At 40.0% G+C, this 18,930-nt stretch overlaps 1 protein-coding gene across 1 annotated transcript in view; it reads left to right on the top strand.

The window, feature by feature from the left end:
* The window catches only part of LOC121387601, a 251,086-nt gene that overhangs the window by 145,315 nt on the left and 86,841 nt on the right, over positions 1 to 18,930 (top strand). The window contains exons 77-92 of the mRNA XM_041518760.1: positions 847 to 999; positions 2,426 to 2,605; positions 4,381 to 4,602; positions 7,002 to 7,112; positions 8,132 to 8,365; positions 8,764 to 8,889; positions 9,748 to 9,909; positions 10,410 to 10,545; positions 11,094 to 11,425; positions 11,642 to 11,764; positions 12,790 to 13,006; positions 13,341 to 13,519; positions 14,355 to 14,534; positions 15,959 to 16,131; positions 17,126 to 17,303; positions 18,485 to 18,622. Coding sequence (XP_041374694.1) covers positions 847 to 999; positions 2,426 to 2,605; positions 4,381 to 4,602; positions 7,002 to 7,112; positions 8,132 to 8,365; positions 8,764 to 8,889; positions 9,748 to 9,909; positions 10,410 to 10,545; positions 11,094 to 11,425; positions 11,642 to 11,764; positions 12,790 to 13,006; positions 13,341 to 13,519; positions 14,355 to 14,534; positions 15,959 to 16,131; positions 17,126 to 17,303; positions 18,485 to 18,622 — 2,844 coding nt within the window. The remainder of the gene's footprint in view (positions 1 to 846; positions 1,000 to 2,425; positions 2,606 to 4,380; positions 4,603 to 7,001; positions 7,113 to 8,131; positions 8,366 to 8,763; positions 8,890 to 9,747; positions 9,910 to 10,409; positions 10,546 to 11,093; positions 11,426 to 11,641; positions 11,765 to 12,789; positions 13,007 to 13,340; positions 13,520 to 14,354; positions 14,535 to 15,958; positions 16,132 to 17,125; positions 17,304 to 18,484; positions 18,623 to 18,930) is intronic.

Here is an 18,930-nt window from a genome sequence, read left to right as displayed (position 1 = left end):
TCCGCCCTAGTTCCGCCCTAGTTCCGCCCTAGTTCCGCCCTAGTTCCGCCCTAGTTCCGCCCTAGTTCCACCCTAGTTCCGCCCTAGTTCCGCCCTAGTTCCGCCCTAGTTCCGCACAAAAATTGTCCTGCTATTTTTAGTAGGACCCACAATTATGGTAGTTGGTACATTGACACTAGTGCAGCAGATTAAACTACAGGAAGTTACTGGCCAGATGAATCGACATTTTATCACAACAAACACTCACATTTATCACAACAAACACTCACATTTATCACAACAAACACTGTCACATTTATCACAACAAACAATCTCACATTTATCACAACAAACACTCTCACATTTATCACAACAAACACTCACATTTATCACCAATTACAGGACTTGTGGTATTAACTGCGCTATGGAAAGTTAGGTGCACCTCAAACTTTGACCCAGCCGGATATTTTTCTTTTCAACTTTACCTGTCCTCAACAAGTGCACCTTCCCCCACGCAAGTGGTCTGGTCCGAACATCCCAACAGCCAGTGGGATGGCGTAAAATTCTTCTTCTGTATATGCTCCCAGTAGTGCCGGTCATGTGACTATAACTTCCTTCTTTTTCTCTTCGCTGTCGGGTTCGGACGTCTTTTCTTTGGCTCTGTTTTTAGAGTCAAACTTTGGGGTTTTTTCGTGTTACATTTGTTTTATTATGGTGGATTCGTTTCCTCCTTGTCTTATTATGCTTATCGCTGTATTCTTTTGACCCAGTCAGATATTATTTGGTTTTGTTCTACCTATACAGTAATGTATCATTGATGTTTATAATATAATTAAAAACACTCACTTAATGTATATTTATTTGCAGGTACGTACTGCCCTGCAGGCAGCTCGGAGCCTACAGGTTGTGACGACGGAAAGTACTGCGACACTGACGGCATGGACGCACCACGCAGTGACTGCATGGCCGGCTACTACTGCGACGCCAACTCCACCACCGATAGGCCCACAGGAATTGGAGGTTTGTTGATTCAGAGCCATTGGGCTGTTTCTCATTCCAGCCAGTGCACCACGACTGGTATATCAAAGACCGTGGTATGTACTACCCTGTCTGTGGGATAGTGCATGTAAAAGATCCCTTGCTGCTAATCGAAAAAGAGTAGCACATGAAGTGGCGACAGCGGGTTTCCTCTCTCAATTCCTGTGTGGTTCTTAACCATATCTCTACAATATCCTGTGTGGTTCTTAACCATATTTCCTACCTTCTACCATATAACCATAAATAAAATGTGTTGAGTGCGTTGTTAAATAAAACATTTCCTTCCTTCTTCCATATAACCGTAAATAAAATGTGTTGAGTGCGTCGTTAAATAAAACATTTCCTTCCTTTTTTCATATAACCGTAAATAAAATGTGTTGAGTGCGTTGTTAAATAAAACATTTCCTTCCTTCTTCCATATAACCGTAAATAAAATGTGTTGAGTGCATCGTTAAATAAAACATTTCCTTCCTTCTTCCATATAACTGTAAATAAAATGTGTTGAGTGCGTCGTTAAATAAAACATTTCCTTCCTTCTTCCATATAACCATATAATGTGTTGAGTGCCGTTAAATAAAATCTTTGTTAAAAGTGTTGATCGTTAAATAAAACATTTTCTTCCTTCTGCCATATAACCGTAAATAAAATGTGTTGAGTGCATCGTTAAATAAAACATTTCCTTCCTTCTTCCATATAACTGTAAATAAAATGTGTTGAGTGTGTAGTTAAATAAAACATTTCCTTCCTTCTTCCATATAACCGTAAATAAAATGTGTTGAGTGCATAGTTAAATAAAACATTTCCTTCCTTCTTCCATATAACCGTAAATAAAATGTGTTGAGTTCATCGTTAAATAAAACATTTGTTTTTTTATTCAGAGATTAATGTTTTCTAGATTTATCTGGAATTCCAGATTTTTAATCATCTGCTTAGTGTTTCCTGTTTTTTCGCTGTTTGTCAATAATGTTTTAGTATTCTCAGTCCATAACTTGCTTTAAGCTATTTTAGACCGTTATACAACACTAAGCCAAAGGCTAATCTCATTACATGACAATCGACATAAAAATTGTGGATTATGGGGGGGTAACCCTGTTTTATCTCTGGCTTAGTAGACTTGACATCTGTGAGCTATGCTTTGTCATTTTTCATTTCATTTTAAACTTCAAGGTCATTCGATTTTTATGTGTGCCATTTGTAAAAATATTGGTCAAGATATAAATAAAACTGCACTATTTATCCATATTAAAGAATTTTGTCTGCTCACAGTTAGAAATTATTATGTTTAAAAATGTTTTTTTTATCATACATACATTCAAAACCGATTTCCAGTGACCGTGCTTGCTCATCCTCCATAGGCAGGCTTCACTGTGGTTATTATTAAAACGTTTCTGTTTTCTAACCATCACAGGTGACCGCTGTCCGAAGGGTCACTACTGCGTGGCCGGGACTGGATCTCCCGCACCGTGTGACCCGGGTTACTACCAGCCGAGTCTGGGCGCTCAGAACGTCACCTGGTGTGTCCAATGTACTGCCGGGAAGTACTGCGGTCAGAGTGGGTTGTCTGCCCCTGACGGAGACTGCCAGAAAGGTTAGTATTACTTAATGAGCTTACCTTCAAGTGAGTTGTTTGGGGGTGATGGGGGGAATAACAGTATTTATTACCCCAGCAGGCTCTCATAATGGGGAAAATAAAAATCACTGAGAAATTATCATGCAATGGTTTAACTATTGGACAATTTTACGCCAACAAACCAATCACCTTGTTGGTACTAAATATGACGTCATCATGATTTGGCAAAGCACACACAATGACGTCATGTAGTTTAAAGCGTTTGCGTTTTTCTGGTTTCAGTGTTAAACTTGTGATAAAATGGTAGTTTAATGTACGGTAATTCGTTACAGATTTTTTTTTTACAGAATATATAGAACTTTGGGTTTTGAAAATTATCTGTGAACCGTGAATAAAATAAAATACAAAGTTAAAGGAATACCCAGAACAGTAAAGTAGTTTACGTTGTTTCTATATACATGGACGTGTAGCCAATGTAGGCTGTATCGAAAATAAAGGCTTTTAAAAACCCCAAATAGCTGGGGTAATAAATAGAATAACAAACTCGGTACCAGTTATTATCCTCTATTTGTCTGCCTGTGACTGTGATTGCCAGAAGACTAAGCATATTTAATGAGCCTGTGTGTAGATACAAGTGAGGGGTGTATGTGAAAGGGGAAGTATGTATCATCCATCGACAGAATTGTCTAGTAGAAAGATTATTAACAGGTAACTTTGCAGAGGGGACTATAGGTTTCATCTCCATACAATTTTCTGTCTGTCTATCTGTCCATCCATCCATCCGTCCGTCTATTCCACATAAAGGTGCTGGACTTCCTTCACAATGCCTAAAATATTGGCTGATTTTTGGCTGAATTAATCAAAAATGTTCGAATCTGGATAGCAACATTTATGCATGTTTCAATTACTGCAATCACCCCCCCCCCCCCCCCCACCCCCCCCTTGTCTTGTACCGGTACCTCCTTTCAATGACCGTTCTTGAGAATTCCTGCTCTGCCTCCCTGCTTGTCTCTGTTTCTTTTACTCTTTTCAGTTTTACAAAAAACTATTCACAAGAAAACATAATCCACCCCCCCCACTCCCCCCACTCCCCCCCACCCCCCCCCACCCCCCCCCCCCAAAAAAAAAAAACCCCAAACCCACATACATCCTCATAGTATGGGGGCGGAATGTAGCTCAGCGGTACAGCACTCACTTGATTAGCAGTCGGTCTGGGATCGATCCCCGTTGGTGAGCACATTGGGCTATTTCTTGTTCCAGCCAGTGCACCATGACTGGTATATCAAATGCTGTGGTATGTGCTATCCTGTCTGTGGGATGGTGCATATAAAAGATCCCTTGCTGCTAATCAAAAAGAGTAGCTCATGAAGTGGCGACAGTGGGTTTCCTGTCACAATATATGTGTGGTCCTTAACCATATGTCCGACGCCATATAACCATAAATAAAATGTGTTGAGTGCGTCGTGAAATAAAACATGACCTTTATTCATGTTTGACAGAGATATATACATGTATATATATGGCCCTTGAACTTAAGAGATTTGTGGGCCCCAATAAGGGACATTTATTGCATTAGCAGTACTCTCAGAATGGTTGTTCAATTTGTCTCAACATTTGTGCAGACTATATTTAAGTATATCTGACGCCATATAACCGTAAATAAGATGTGTTGAGTGCATCTTTAAATAAAACATTTCTTTCTTTTTATATTTAAGTAATTTAAAAATCTTGAAACTTTAAAGTCGAAAGTCTGATGATAGCTCTTTAATTGTAAAATGTTGTTATTTATTCAGGTTACTACTGCCCTGAAGGCCAGACAGTGAAGAACCCCAGTCTGTACGAGTGTCCAGCCGGCTACTTCTGTCCGGTTGGATCCAGTGTGAACCAGTTGTGTGCGTCCGGTGGATACCAAGATCTCACTGGCCAGTGGGAGTGTAAAGAGTGCCCTGCAGGCTTTTACTGTGACAATTCTGTTGGGCCCATTACAAACTATACCATCTACAACTGTCCTGAAGGTAACATACATAGGATATTAAACAATAATCTTGTACTGTGACAATTCTGTCAGGCCCATTACAAACTATACCATCTACAACTGTCCTGAAGGTAACATACATAGGATATTAAACAATAATCTTGTACTGTGACAATTCTGTCAGGCCCATTACAAACTATACCATCTACAACTGTCCTGAAGGTAACATACATAGGATATTAAACAATAATCTTGTACTGTGACAATTCTGTCCGGCCCATTACAAACTATACCATCTACAACTGTCCTGAAGGTAACATACATAGGATATTAAACAATAATCTTGTACTGTGACAATTCTGTCAGGCCCATTACAAACTATACCATCTACAACTGTCCTGAAGGTAACATACATAGGATATTAAACAATAATCTTGTACTGTGACAATTCTGTCCGGCCCATTACAAACTATACCATCTACAACTGTCCTGAAGGTAACATACATAGGATATTAAACAATAATCTTGTATGTGACAATTCTGTCCGGCCCATTACAAACTATACCATCTACAACTGTCCTGAAGGTAACATACATAGGATATTAAACAATAATCTTGTACTGTGACAATTCTGTCGGGCCCATTACAAACTATACCATCTACAACTGTCCTGAAGGTAACATACATAGGATATTAAACAATAATCTTGTACTGTGACAATTCTGTCAGGTCCATTACAAACTATACCATCTACAACTGTCCTGAAGGTAACATACATAGGATATTAAACAATAATCTTGTACTGTGACAATTCTGTCAGGCCCATTACAAACTATACCATCTACAACTGTCCTGAAGGTAACATACATAGGATATTAAACAATAATCTTGTACTGTGTCAATTCTGTCCGGCCCATTACAAACTATACCATCTACAACTGTCCTGAAGGTAACATACATAGGATATTAAACAATAATCTTGTACTGTGACAATTCTGTCCGGCCCATTACAAACTATACCATCTACAACTGTCCTGAAGGTAACATACATAGGATATTAAACAATAATCTTGTACTGTGACAATTCTGTCCGGCCCATTACAAACTATACCATCTACAACTGTCCTGAAGGTAACATACATAGGATATTAAACAATAATCTTGTACTGTGTCAATTCTGTCCGGCCCATTACAAACTATACCATCTACAACTGTCCTGAAGGTAACATACATAGGATATTAAACAATAATCTTGTACTGTGACAATTCTGTCGGGCCCATTACAAACTATACCATCTACAACTGTCCTGAAGGTAACATACATAGGATATTAAACAATAATCTTGTACTGTTAATGGAAAAATGTAGCAGGTTTCCTCTAAGACTACTTGTCAGAATTGTCAGGATTATCCAATGTTTGTCATACAATAGCCAATGATTAATTAATCCGTGTGCATTAGTTGTGTCATTAAACAAAAGAAATGTTACTCTATACTTCAATAGATGCGATAAAAATTATATTTAACAAAGAATATTCATGAAATATTCTATTTAATGTATAACATTTGAGATATTACCTTTCTACTCAAAACACATACCACAAATCATTATAAACTCTAACTGACCAATGACATCATCTTCACAAACAAAGTCACTACATTAAAAAATGCACACTGAGCAATTAATGTAAACTTTTACAAACCTGTAATGTATATAGCATTAATACCAATAGCGATATAGAAACTATTATCGTTTAGTTACTATTACTAGAAGTGCTAATATAGCGAGCCCGGAAGTGTATCCTTGGGATACAGCATGGCCAATCAGTCTATGTTCTCAGTATGAATAAAAACCACTATCATTTTTCAAATGAGTTTGTTGAGCCAGAACATTACAAAACCAATGACATCATTTATCATTTTTGATAAGCAAAGTCACTGACAGTAAAAATGTAAGTCCATGACTTATCAATTAGTGTAAACTGTAGAATTGACTAATTAACAATGTTATTTTGATTTGAAATAATTTTCATTGAAATAACTTCTTTCTATGATGTAACATATATTAATTCATTTCAACTTATTTTCGTGCTTAAATCCAATTAAGGTTCAAGCACACTGCCCTGGGCACACACTTCAGCTATCTGGGCTGTCTGTCCAGGACAGTGGGTTAGTTGTTAGTTGGTTAGTGGTTAGTGAGAGAGAAGAGGGTGTAGTGGCCTTACACCTACCCATTGATCTCTTAAGAACTCACTTTGGGTTGGAGCCAGTACCAGGCTGCAAACCCTGTACCTACCAGCCTGTAGTCCGATGGCTTAACCACTGCGCCACCAAGGCCGGTAACAGATCTTTCTGTTGTTATTCTCTCCTTTCCGCTCAGTTTTTGACTTCATGGCAATTTTTAGATATTAGCATGTGACAAGTGATTTTTATTTTTCAGGTCACTACTGTCAGAACGGCACGAAGGTTGGCACCGAGTTCCCATGTCCGAGTGGGACGTACAACAACCTGACTGGCCTGGAGTCGGACACAGACTGTCAGGCATGTCGCGGTGAGTTGATCACTTATTATTAGTCCCCTACCAGTCCAACCGGAGGGGACTATAGGTTTCATCTCCCTCCTTCTGTCTGTCCATCAATCCATCTGTCCCACTTACAGTTGACACTCAGTACCCATGTCAGAGAAATAGCCTATTAATTATCCAATAGCAGATGATTAATAAATCAATGGTGTCAATTTACTTCCTCTGTTTGAAGGTGGGTACTACTGTCTGGCTGGCACTGTGAACCCATCTCTACACCTTGTGCTGCCAGCTATTTCTGTCATATACTGTTATATCTATTGGAAATTGTATATCAAAGATCTCTTGATGCCTTTTCTGTAGATGTACCATAGTGTCAAAATAACCATATGTTAAACACAAAGATTCTGAGGTTCTATTAAACTAATATCTATTTCTGTTCTCTGTTTGAAGGTGGGTACTACTGCGAACCTGTCTCTACCTTGTGCTGCCGGCTGTTTCAGGCATCGAAATAAGCATTGTGTCTGGTAACCCATTTACAGGTTATCACAAAATATATCCTAGTAACCTATAGGTTACCACAACTATATGATAGTTAGAATTGAATTCCTGTTACTACAACTTTTAACGTGGACGTTCTGAAATTGTATCGGTGCGCACAAACATCGGTATGAGAAACGAAATCCGGAAGTAAATGAAAACGCGGATTGCCAAAATTGCTTTGTAATTGCACAAGTGCGTACGAACATCGATGCAATTCCTTACGAGAAAATGAAATGCTGAAGTCCAGAATGCATTGCCTGGTTTACGTTCGGAAACAAAACTACAGTTCGTTGAAATTTTTGTCGAGACCGAAACACTGTTCTTGACTTTTCTTACATGTGGTAACCTCCCGGTAACCTGAACGACCGTTCTTGACTTATTTCGATGCCTGCTATTTCTGCCATATACTGTTACATCTATGGGGAAATTGCATATCAAAGATCCCTTGGATCTGAAATTCTGAGTTTTCATTAAACTAAATATTTCTTTTTGTTCTCTGTTTAAAGGTGGGTACTACTGTCCGGCCGGCACTGTGAATCCATCTCTACCTTGTGCTGCTGGCTATTTCTGTCGCACCAGTTCCACAACGGCCGCACCCAGCCAGGGCTCAGACGCCAATGCTTGTCCAGTGGGTCACTACTGTCCAGAACAGACAACCGAGCCGGTGAAGTGTCCAGCCGGGTCGTATTCAAACAAGACGAAGCTGATGAACTGCACAGACTGTACACCATGTACTAAAGGTAGTTTAAAGAAATGTTATTTTATTTATTTATTTTTCAGTTATTCACTTGTGTATTATTATTTATTGTTGTTGCATTTATTTGTTTTTATTTATTTATTGTAGTAGTGTATTATTTATTTATTATTTTATTTATTTATTATTTTATTTATTATTTATTATTTCTTTAATTATTATTAGTATTTTTTTAAATTATTATTATTATTATTATTTTAAATTATTTATTATTTATTTATTTTAAAACCCCCACATAGCTGGTCTTTGGTCAGTATGTGCTGTGATTTTGACCAAGTCCCAATATTTTATATATTATATTTGTTATTTCTAAGGCCTAATGTGTAATATATTTTGTATTGTATGTGTATTATATTATTTATATTATTTATAAATTAACTACAGGATGGTACTGCGCTGACCAGGCCATGATCGAACCATCAGGGAAGTGTTCTGCCGGATTCTTCTGTGTCGAAGGTTCAAGTGACCCCGCCCCCGAAATATGTCCAGCGGGAAGGTACTGCCCTGAAGGTAAATAATTAAAAAAAACAAAAACACATGTTGTAAATATTTTTGTATCTTTCATTATTCCTAGTTTTGTATACCAGACTTTGTCATGAAGACAAAATGAGGGGACTGGTTAATTTCTTTCTGGTTAATTTCTTTCTGGTTAATTTCTTGGCTAAATTAGATTATGGGGAGCCATTTGAGCTATTTAATACTATGTTGTGCACTGATGTTTAATTGGTGCATATAAAACATTCCTTGCTACTAATAAGTCAAAATTACCAAATGTTTGACATCCAATAGCTGATGATTAATAAATGAATGTGCTCTAGTGGTGTTACAAAACAAACTTTAACTTTGATATTTAATCCTTTTGTAGTATTTAACAATAAAACCCCACGTGGTGTCGTTAAACATTCATTCGTTCATTCTCGCTAAATTCTCTCAAAACCGGACGTTTTCCACAGTCCCATGATTTACGCATCTTTTAACACTAAAGTTTACCTCTCTAAACCGGAAACCTCTCTAAACTGAACAACAGATGAATAATTTAGTCACAAACTCTTTATTTAGTACAATTTATACCTCTGAAAACCGGACAATCATACCACTAATTGTTGTGTTTATTTCACTTTGCCGTCTTCGGCCAGATTACCTGACTGTGAACATAGCTAGTGCAGTATGCATATGCCCAGATTAGCTCTGTCCCAAACTAAACCACTGGCTATCCAGAAATCAGACATGCCTGAAACCTTAGTGGTATAGGGGCATGTTAAAGGTACTCTCTCTCTCAGGTTAGCCATTAGATGTGTAATCACCATTACATATGACTGACTTTTTCTTTCAACTATACTGGATTTTAAAATAAACAATGTGTTTCAGGAACACACACTCCAACCAAGTGTCCTGTGGGGACGTTTTCCAACATAACCCGTCTGACGTCGGTTAACAACTGTACGGACTGTACAGCTGGCTACTACTGTCAAAACAATGGACTGACCACAGAGGAGGGGCTCTGTACACAGGGATACTACTGTCCAACAGGTAGGTCCAGTTTATTATTACTTTTCATATATCTTCTTCACCTCATCAGTCTTATCTCAGAGCAGGGGCTCTGTACAGAGGGATACTACTGTCCAACAGGTAGGTCCAGTTTGAATATATTTTTTCATGCATTAGCCTGACCTGGTTTAAGTATGGCAGTCACTAAAATGGCTCTTCTTTTCTCATCTCTTCTTTTCTTTTCTTTTCCCTTCTCTTCCCTTCCCTTCCCTTCCCTTCCCCTTCCCTTCCCCTTCTCTTCTTTTCTCTTCCCTTTTATTCTCTTCCCTTCTCCATTCCCCTTCCCCTCTCTTCCCTTCTCCATTCCCCTTCCCCTCTCTTCCCTTCCACCCATTCCTTCTCTTCCCTTCCCTTCCCATCCCTCCATTTTCTTTACTTCAATTTTTCCTCCCATTTTCTTTCCTTGTTGAAACTCTGGATTTATAACAACAAGACTGTCTAATAAACATCACACACATTTTGGCTTCTCGTTTGTGTTACAGGTTCAGACAACCCGAAAGCCATCATCTGTCCAATCGGATTGCAGTGTCCTGCTGGATCCGATGCACCAAGATCATGTGCCCCGGGCTACTTCACCAACAGAACCGGCCAATGGCAATGCGACATCTGTCCTGATGGGTGAGTGCATCCTAGATTTGTTGCAAGGGTTGGAATTCTCCTAGGATCAGCTGTTTTCCTCTCATGGATCATTGCATTTTCTCGCATTTTAATCGTCCTTTCCTCCAAAATATTTCAAGAATTTCCGGGACCCCTCTAGATTTTCTCTTTTTTAACAGTTAACCAATTCCTATCCTGTTGTTCAGAAATGGGCCCACTAGCGTGGATTGATTCAAGACTGACCACACATCAAGCGAGTGCTAAACCACTGGGCTACGTCCCACCTAAAATCAGCTATTGGATGTCAGACATTTAGTAAAAAAAATTGTGCAAAGACTTAGAAAAAACACGCTACCTTTTTCAATTAGTAGCAAGAAATCTTTTATATTCACTTCACCTCAGACAAGATATGACATACCACAGCCTTTGATATACCAGTCATGGTGCACTGGCTGGGACGTGAAAGGAGCCACACTGACATGGATCGATCTTAGATCGACCACACATCAGGCGAGTGCTATACCACTGGACTACAATCTCCTTACAATTCATGTTCTCTTTTCTTCCAGTTTCTATTGTGTGCCTGAGAACGTGACGGCTGGGGACCCCAAATCTGGATATTTCGACTGCCCGGTGGGATTCTACTGTCCAGCGGGAACTGGAATGGACTGGAAAGCATGTCCTAAAGGAACGTACGGCAAGAGATCCAACTTGTATAAAGTCCAGGAATGCACTGATTGTGATGGCGGTTACTACTGCTCCCTAGATGGCGCCACTAACATGACAGGGCTGTGCTCTGCCGGATTTTATTGCCAGTCTGGAGTAGATCAGCCAAACCCTGACAATGCTGCTGTGAACAGTTCATATCCAGCTGACTGCCCTCTCATTGGTGGTCACACAGGTGAGTTGATTGGGTGGAAGCAGGTACAAAATTAATATGTTAATTACAAGTGAAATAGGTTGATTAATTGTGATTTTTCTGTAAATAAAATGTGTTGAGTGCGTCATTAAATAAAACATTTCCTTCCTTCCTTCTGTGTTAAATGTTTGTGGTGTTTAAAAAAAAAAACATAAAAAAAGGAAAAAAACTATTCAACAATAATTCTCCGTGTTGCAGGTTATGGCGATGTTTGTCCACGCGGTTCCATGTGTCCAGAAGGAAGCTCCGAGCCGATCATCTGTCCCGCAGGATATTACCAGGACGAGGAGAGACAGAGCGCGTGCAAGGAATGTGTGGCCGGTAAGTCTCGCAGCAAGATAATTTCTAATGGATTCTGTTGCTAAATTTGTCATTGTTAAGCTTATCCCATCAAGATCGCTTTTACTGGTTTCCATTGCAAAACGTGTGGTGTAGTGGTTAAGTTTATACTATCAAAATCACTTATAATGGATTATATAGCCAAGTGTGTGACAGGTAAGTCTTATCACAGTGAGATCACTTTTAATGGCTTCTGTTGCTAAATTTGTCATTGTTCAGCTTATCTCATCAAGATCACTTTTACTGGCTTCCATTGCAAAATGTGTGGTGGTTACATTTATCCTATCAAGATTACTTATAATGGATTCTCTAGCCAAATGTGTACAGTTAAGTCTCACAGCAAGATCACTTTTAATGTCTTCTATTGCAAAACATGTGGTGATTAAGTTTATCCCATCAAGATCACTTTTAATGGATTCTATAGCCAAGTGTGTGATGGGTAAGTCTGTCACAGCAAGATCACTTTTACTGGCTTACGGCTAATTTGAAAACCAGGCTCCCATTGAGTCCTGGTTTCATTCTCATGGAGAGGAGGTGCTTGTGTCGCAGGATCGAACTACCTTGGTGAATCCATGTAACTGATTGGGTTTTTTTCTCTTTCCAACCAGTGCACCACAACTGGTTAAATGCTGTGGTATGTGCTGTCCTGTCTGTGGGAAAGTGCATATAAAAGATCCCTTGCTGCATTTGAAAAAATGTAGTGGGTTTCCTCTTGACTATTATGAGTCAGAATGACCAAATGTTTGACATCCAATAGCTGATGATTAATTAATCAATGTGCTCTAGTGGTGTCGTTAAACAAAACTAACTAACTTTTCATCCTCATAAATGTTAGTGCACGTCCACATTATGCTTGGGTCATTAATGACTTGTCAACAGGACATCATAGTGTGATTGGAGTGGCAAGCTCAGTCACCAGACCTCAATCCCATTGGACATGTGCACTACATGCTACATATAGCCATTTCATTCTGCCAGGTCCAGCCACAGATATGTTTTATTTCTAGGTTACTACTGCCCGACTAACTCGACAGATTATTCGGACAAGCCTTGTCCATCCGGTCACTACTGTCCACTGAGAACGACGCGTTCAGATGAGTTTAAGTGCACCAGAGGAACATTCAATCCAGTTCAGAGGTCGACCAATCAGACGGCCTGCTTGTCTTGTACTGCGGGCATGTACTGTCAGAGCGAAGGGTTGTCTGCAGAATCAGGCAATTGCAGGTATGTTGTGAAGATAGTTTTTCTTTTCTTCACCACAACAGGTATATCAAAGGCCATGCTATCCTGTCTGTGGAAAAGTGCATATAAAAGATCCCTTGCTGCTAATGAAAAAATGTAGCGGGTTTCCTCTGAGGACTACATGTCAAACATACCAAGTGTTTGATATTCAATAGCTGATGATTAATAAGTCAATGTGCTCCAGTGGTGTCTTTAAACAAAACAATTGCCGTGTATATTGTATGACTATAGAAGAGGGCCTCGTAACTTGTTCTTTGTACAATAAAATATGTTTTCAGTCAACAAACTTTAAACCTTTTTTCTTGTTATTTTTCAGTTCTGGCTGGTACTGTACAGGAGGGGCCCTCCAGAGAACCCCGACGGACGCGACGCAGGGCGGCAAGTGTAACCGTGGAGAGTACTGCCCCGAGGGAAGCGTCAACATCACGCGCTGTGACGGCGGCAAATACTGTTTCAGAGAGAGGCTGGCTGCTCCATCAGGAAATTGTTCACAAGGTAATACCTTCATCATGGTGCTTGGAATCTGGACAAACATATATAGTTGTTAGATGACCCCTAACCTTCTTTCCCCCTGACCCCTCTCACATCTGTCTGTCTCTGGGCTCTGTCTCTGTGTATGTGTATGTGTCTGTGTGTGTGTGTGTGTGTGTATGTGTGTGTGTGTGTCTCTCTCTCTCTCTCTCTCTCTCTCTCTCTCTCTCTCTCTCTCTCTCTCTCTCTCTCTCTCTCTCTCTCTCTCTCTCTCTCTCTCTCTCTCAAAACCCATCCCAGCTCCTCCATCCAGGACAGTGGGGCGAGACGTAGCCCAGTGGTAAAGCACTCGCTTGATATGCGGTCGGTTTGGGATCGATCCCTGTCGGTGGGCCCATTGGGCTATTTCTTGCTGCAGCCAGTGCACCATGACTGGTACATCAAAGGCCGTGGTATGTGCTATCCTGTCTATGGGATGGTGCATATAAAAGATCCCTTGCTGCCAATTGAAAAGAGTAGCCCATGAAGTGGCGACAGCAGGTTTCCTCCTTCAATATCTGTGTGGTCCTTAACCATATGTCCGACGCCATATAACCGTAAATAAAATGTGTTGAGTGTGTCGTTAAATAAAACATTTCCTTCCTTCCGTCCATCCAGGACAGGAAAGGGGTTTGGGGTGGGTGGGAGGAGGGGACGCCTGCACTGTCAGGTGCAAAAGAGCACCAGCAGCTCGACCAGGGTTCATAGTGGGCAGGGGTGTACTATGACATGCCAATTTACACAGAAATCCACATTACACAAATGCTAGCTTAGACACACAGTACAGTTGTGTAATTTCCTTTACTCTTTAACTTTCCAGGTTACTACTGCACACTGGGAGCTGTGTTCCCCACTCCGGTGGATGGAACGACCGGGAACGTTTGTCCGAAAGGCTACTACTGCCCCGAGGGGAGTACGTACGGATTACCATGTCCGATTGGGTACTACCTGGACTCGGAACAAAACAGTGTGCTCTCTGCTTGCAAGATCTGCACTCCAGGTTTGTGTTGAACGTGATTTTAATTTTTAAAGACACTTGTTCCCAATGGAATGACGGGGCGAATGCCATAGGTAAGAGGTCAGGCTGTGTATGAAAAAGATTGAAAAAAAAGGAAATATACATTGTATATCATGCGACCGGAACAGGGTGACCAGGGCCCCATTCCACAAAGTGATCTTTGTGCTAAGATCACCTTAACTGCATAACTACCTTACCTCAAACGAGGCCCAGGACTTACTGAAGTCTTTAACTGTTGGGATGTTCAGGCCAGTCCATGGGCCTGGGGAGGTGGAATGCCATTGATCAGAAGTCGGATTAAGCATTCATATAAAGAGATAACAATCCATGTTTTTTACAATGGGGGTAGGTTGTAGCTCAGTGGTAAAGTTTGTCGCAGGATCCCCCCCGGGAGCGAGATGTAGCTCAAGCAGTAGCGTGTCCGCCTGTGAAGCTGTCGGTCATCGGATCGATCCTTCTCAGTAGACCCATTTGCAGTTTGGGCTATTTTCCGTTCCAACCAGTGGTTCATCAAAGGTCATGGTATGTGCTGTCCTGTCTGTGGTAACGTGCATATAAAAGACCCCTTGCTGCTTATCGGAAAGAGTATCCTATGTGGAGGCAGCAGGTTTCCTCTAAAGAAATATGTCAGAATGACCATGTGTTTGACGTCCAATAACCAAAGATAAGATAAAAATCAATGTTCTCCAGAGGTGTCGTTAAATAAAACAAACTTTACTTTACTTTACAGTTGCCCCCCCCCCCCCCACCCACCCAAGCCACCCCATGAACTCATTTTTTCTATCCCAACCAGTGCACTATGACTGATACATTAAAGGTTGTGGTATATACTGCCTTGTCTATTGGAAATATTCCTTTGCTGATTGATTGGCACGAGTAGACATATGTTTAACAGGTGTCTTCTTTCTTTTATCCGTTCAGGTGTTGAACTAACCATGTGAGACACCAAGTTCCTTTCCCATATGGTTGTTGCATCATTGATACTTTGAAGTTATATGGGGCAGGATTTAGCTCAGTCGGTTGAGTACTCACCTGAGGTGCTTGTGTCACAGGATCAAATCACCTTGGTGGATCCATTCAACTGATTGGGTATTTTTTCCATTCCAACCAGTGCACCACAACTGGTCAAAGGCCATGGTATGTGCTTTCCTGTCTGTGGGATGGTGCATATAAAAGATCCATGCTGCACTAGGAAACATTTAGCAGGTTTCCTCTGATAACTAACTACCAGTCAGAATTACCAAATGTTTGACATCCAATAGCCGATGATTAATTAATCAATGTGTTGCAGGGGTGTCATTAAACAAAACAGACTTGATTTTGAAGTTATATATTGATAGAAAAACCAGTTATTGCTGAATTTTTTTCTTCTGAAAATCACCATCACCATTTATTGTTAACTCTAGGAAAGTACTGTGGGTCTGAAGGTCTGGCGATGCCATCTGGTGACTGCAGTCCTGGTTACTTCTGTCCAGCAGGGGAGACAAGCACTACTCCTGGTAACTTCACCTGTCCTGAGGGCTTCTTCTGTGTGGGAGGTAAAGAAGCAGCCGAGGCTTGTGTATCAGGAACTTACCAGGTAAGAATGTTAGAGCTAGCATAGAGCATGGACCTGTCAAGTAGTCCCATACCGAAATGGAAATATTGTGGCTTCACCATTCATCTCATCATCATCCATGTTTGTAATGTCAAAAAAAGAAAAGTTGTTGTTGTCTCTGTTTTTAAATGTTTGTGGCGGTTTAAAAAAAAAGAAGAATTGAAAACTGTTTATGGATTATGCAAAAACAAAATTCAGGTAACTCATTTCATATTTGCTAATCAGTCATGGCAAGGTAAAGGGTGCATACTACCAAATGAAATCCCATAGACGACAATTGTAACATAAATGGCTAAAACTGAAACCTGCAGTGTATCAATCGACATAAACACCACAGATATAAATACTACTACCCCTCACCCTTCAAGCAGCTCATTTCTGAGATAATGGGTAGCGTCTATGACTGCTCTATTTTGAGTACTTTGTTTTACAGATACCCCATACATGTTTTAAGCACAAGGCTACGTGACACAGTGGTACTAAATGAAATAAAATTGCATACATATTTTGCCCAGATGAAACTATTTTTTTTTTAAACCAACACAATCACATTTATCACCATCACAGGACTTATGGTGTTCACTTTTCTATAAAAAATTTGGTGCACTTCGAACTTTGATCCAGCCTGAAGTTATTTGGTTTAATACTACCTAAATTATGCCCTAAATTTAACGCGTGAATGAAAAATGGTTTACACCACATTAGATTTGCATTCATGAGCAATGATGAATGAAACAGTCATTCTTGCAAGGCCTGAAATTGATTACATACTGTAGGCAGGGTTAAATAAAATATTATTTTGTGAGTGATATGCATAATAAGTCTTCCGTCATTTCTGCATGGCTGTTGAAACATTCAGATGGGGTTTATTAAACAACTTGTTGTAAGATAAAAATGGTATCTAATAGCCACTCGTACAGTAATCTCTATAGACCACATGTTGCCGTGTTTTGTAACTGATAAAGTTATTTTTCAGAACATGCCAGGACAGACGGACTGTAAGACGTGTCCCTCCACTTACTACTGCAACGCCACGTTCAGCCCCGTCACATCCTACAGCAGCTACGTCTGTGTGGAAGGCTACTACTGTCCCAACGGCACGGAACATGCACAACAGTATCCCTGTCCACTCGGCACCTACAACAACCGCACTGGTAAATACAGGGTGTAGCACATGAGTGTGTATGATCTATGAGATTTATTACACAACATTGTCAATTGTTGTTAATTCTGGACTACTTAATAACTGTACTGGTCAATAAAGAGTAGCACATGAGTGTGTGGGATCTATGAGATTTATTACACATTGTCAATTGTTTTCAATTCAGGACCACATAATAACTATACTGGTAAATAAAGAGTAGCACATGAGTGTGTGCGATCTATGAGATTTATTACACAACATTGTCAGTTGTTGTTAATTCTGGACTACAGAATAAAATGGAAATGGTTTATTTAACAACACAATCAACACATTTTATTTATGGTTATATGGCGTCGGAGGAATACAGAATAACTACACCAGTAAATATAGAGATTAGCATATATGAGTGTGCGATCTATGAGATTTATTACACACCATTGTAAAGTGTAAAAGAGACTGTTAGTCTGCTACCAATGTAACATGTTTTCAGCTAATAGAGCCATCTTAATGACTCAAATTACATGTACACTTTGTTTAGAAAACCAGTGTCTGTATATATAATCCATGTTTTTCTGGTCATTCTAATATTTGTAGAGCCCAAAATAGATTCTACCTCACAATATTTTTATACATAAGACTAACTGATATTCTAAAGAAAAAACCCAGGTCAGAGTGTGTAACGTGCACATTCAGAGCAAGCTGTTGTAGCGCATGCCTGTCCTGGGAACAGGTGCTGGCCTCGGCCGCTCCTCCGTCCAGGACAAAAAAACCCCAACAGTTACAGTATTTAAATGTTCTTTTAGTCCTCAGAAAGGTTCTGTTGATGTGGAGACATCCGATAGCCGATGATTAATAAATCAATGTGCTCTAGTGGTGTTGTTAAACAAAACAAAGTAACTGTTAATGTGGAAAATCTTAACAGTGGCAGTGAAGTCGGGACATTATCTTTAGTTCTGTACCACACAACTACATTGGTAAATACCGAGAGTATGACATGAGTGTATGGAAGCTATTTGATTTATTAACCAGGATTGTTAATTGTTAATTCTGTAGCACACAACAATTAACTACACTCAGTTTGGTTAATATAAACAGTATATCACATAGGTATGTGCACACTGAGATTCATGCATTCTTTGTTTTCTTTAATTCCTGCTTTTTCATGAAGTTTTCTCTTGTTGTTTGTTTTAGGTTTATCGATGGAGAGTGAGTGTTCATCTTGTGTTGGTGGGATGGCCTGTGATGTCGAAGGTCTGACGTATCCCATCAGGCCATGCTCTCCAGGTCACTACTGTAGGGAAGGCGCGCAATCAACCACACCAAATCAAGGTAATCTTCCAGAGATGTTTTTACAATGTTTCTAACAATTTAGGTTCTAGAAAATATATATAATGTAGATGTAGACAGAGGGGTTATGCTTGTGGTCTCGGGACGGGATGTAACCCGGTGGTAAAGCCTGATGCGCAGTCGGTCTAGGATCGATCCCCCTCAGTGGCTCCATTGGGATATTTTGTCCCAGCCAGTGCACCACAACTGGAGTATCACAGGCTGTGGTATGTGCTATCTTGTCTGGGATGGTGCATATAAAAGATCCCTTGCTACTAATGGAAAAATGTAGCGGGTTTCCTCTCTAAGAT

The sequence above is a fragment of the Gigantopelta aegis genome, chromosome 13, assembly GCF_016097555.1.
Source record: "Gigantopelta aegis isolate Gae_Host chromosome 13, Gae_host_genome, whole genome shotgun sequence".
In the NCBI taxonomy this organism is placed as follows: Eukaryota; Metazoa; Mollusca; class Gastropoda; order Neomphalida; family Peltospiridae; genus Gigantopelta; species Gigantopelta aegis.
The sequence above is the reverse complement of the archived record's forward strand: the minus strand, read 5'-3'. Positions and strand labels throughout refer to the sequence as shown.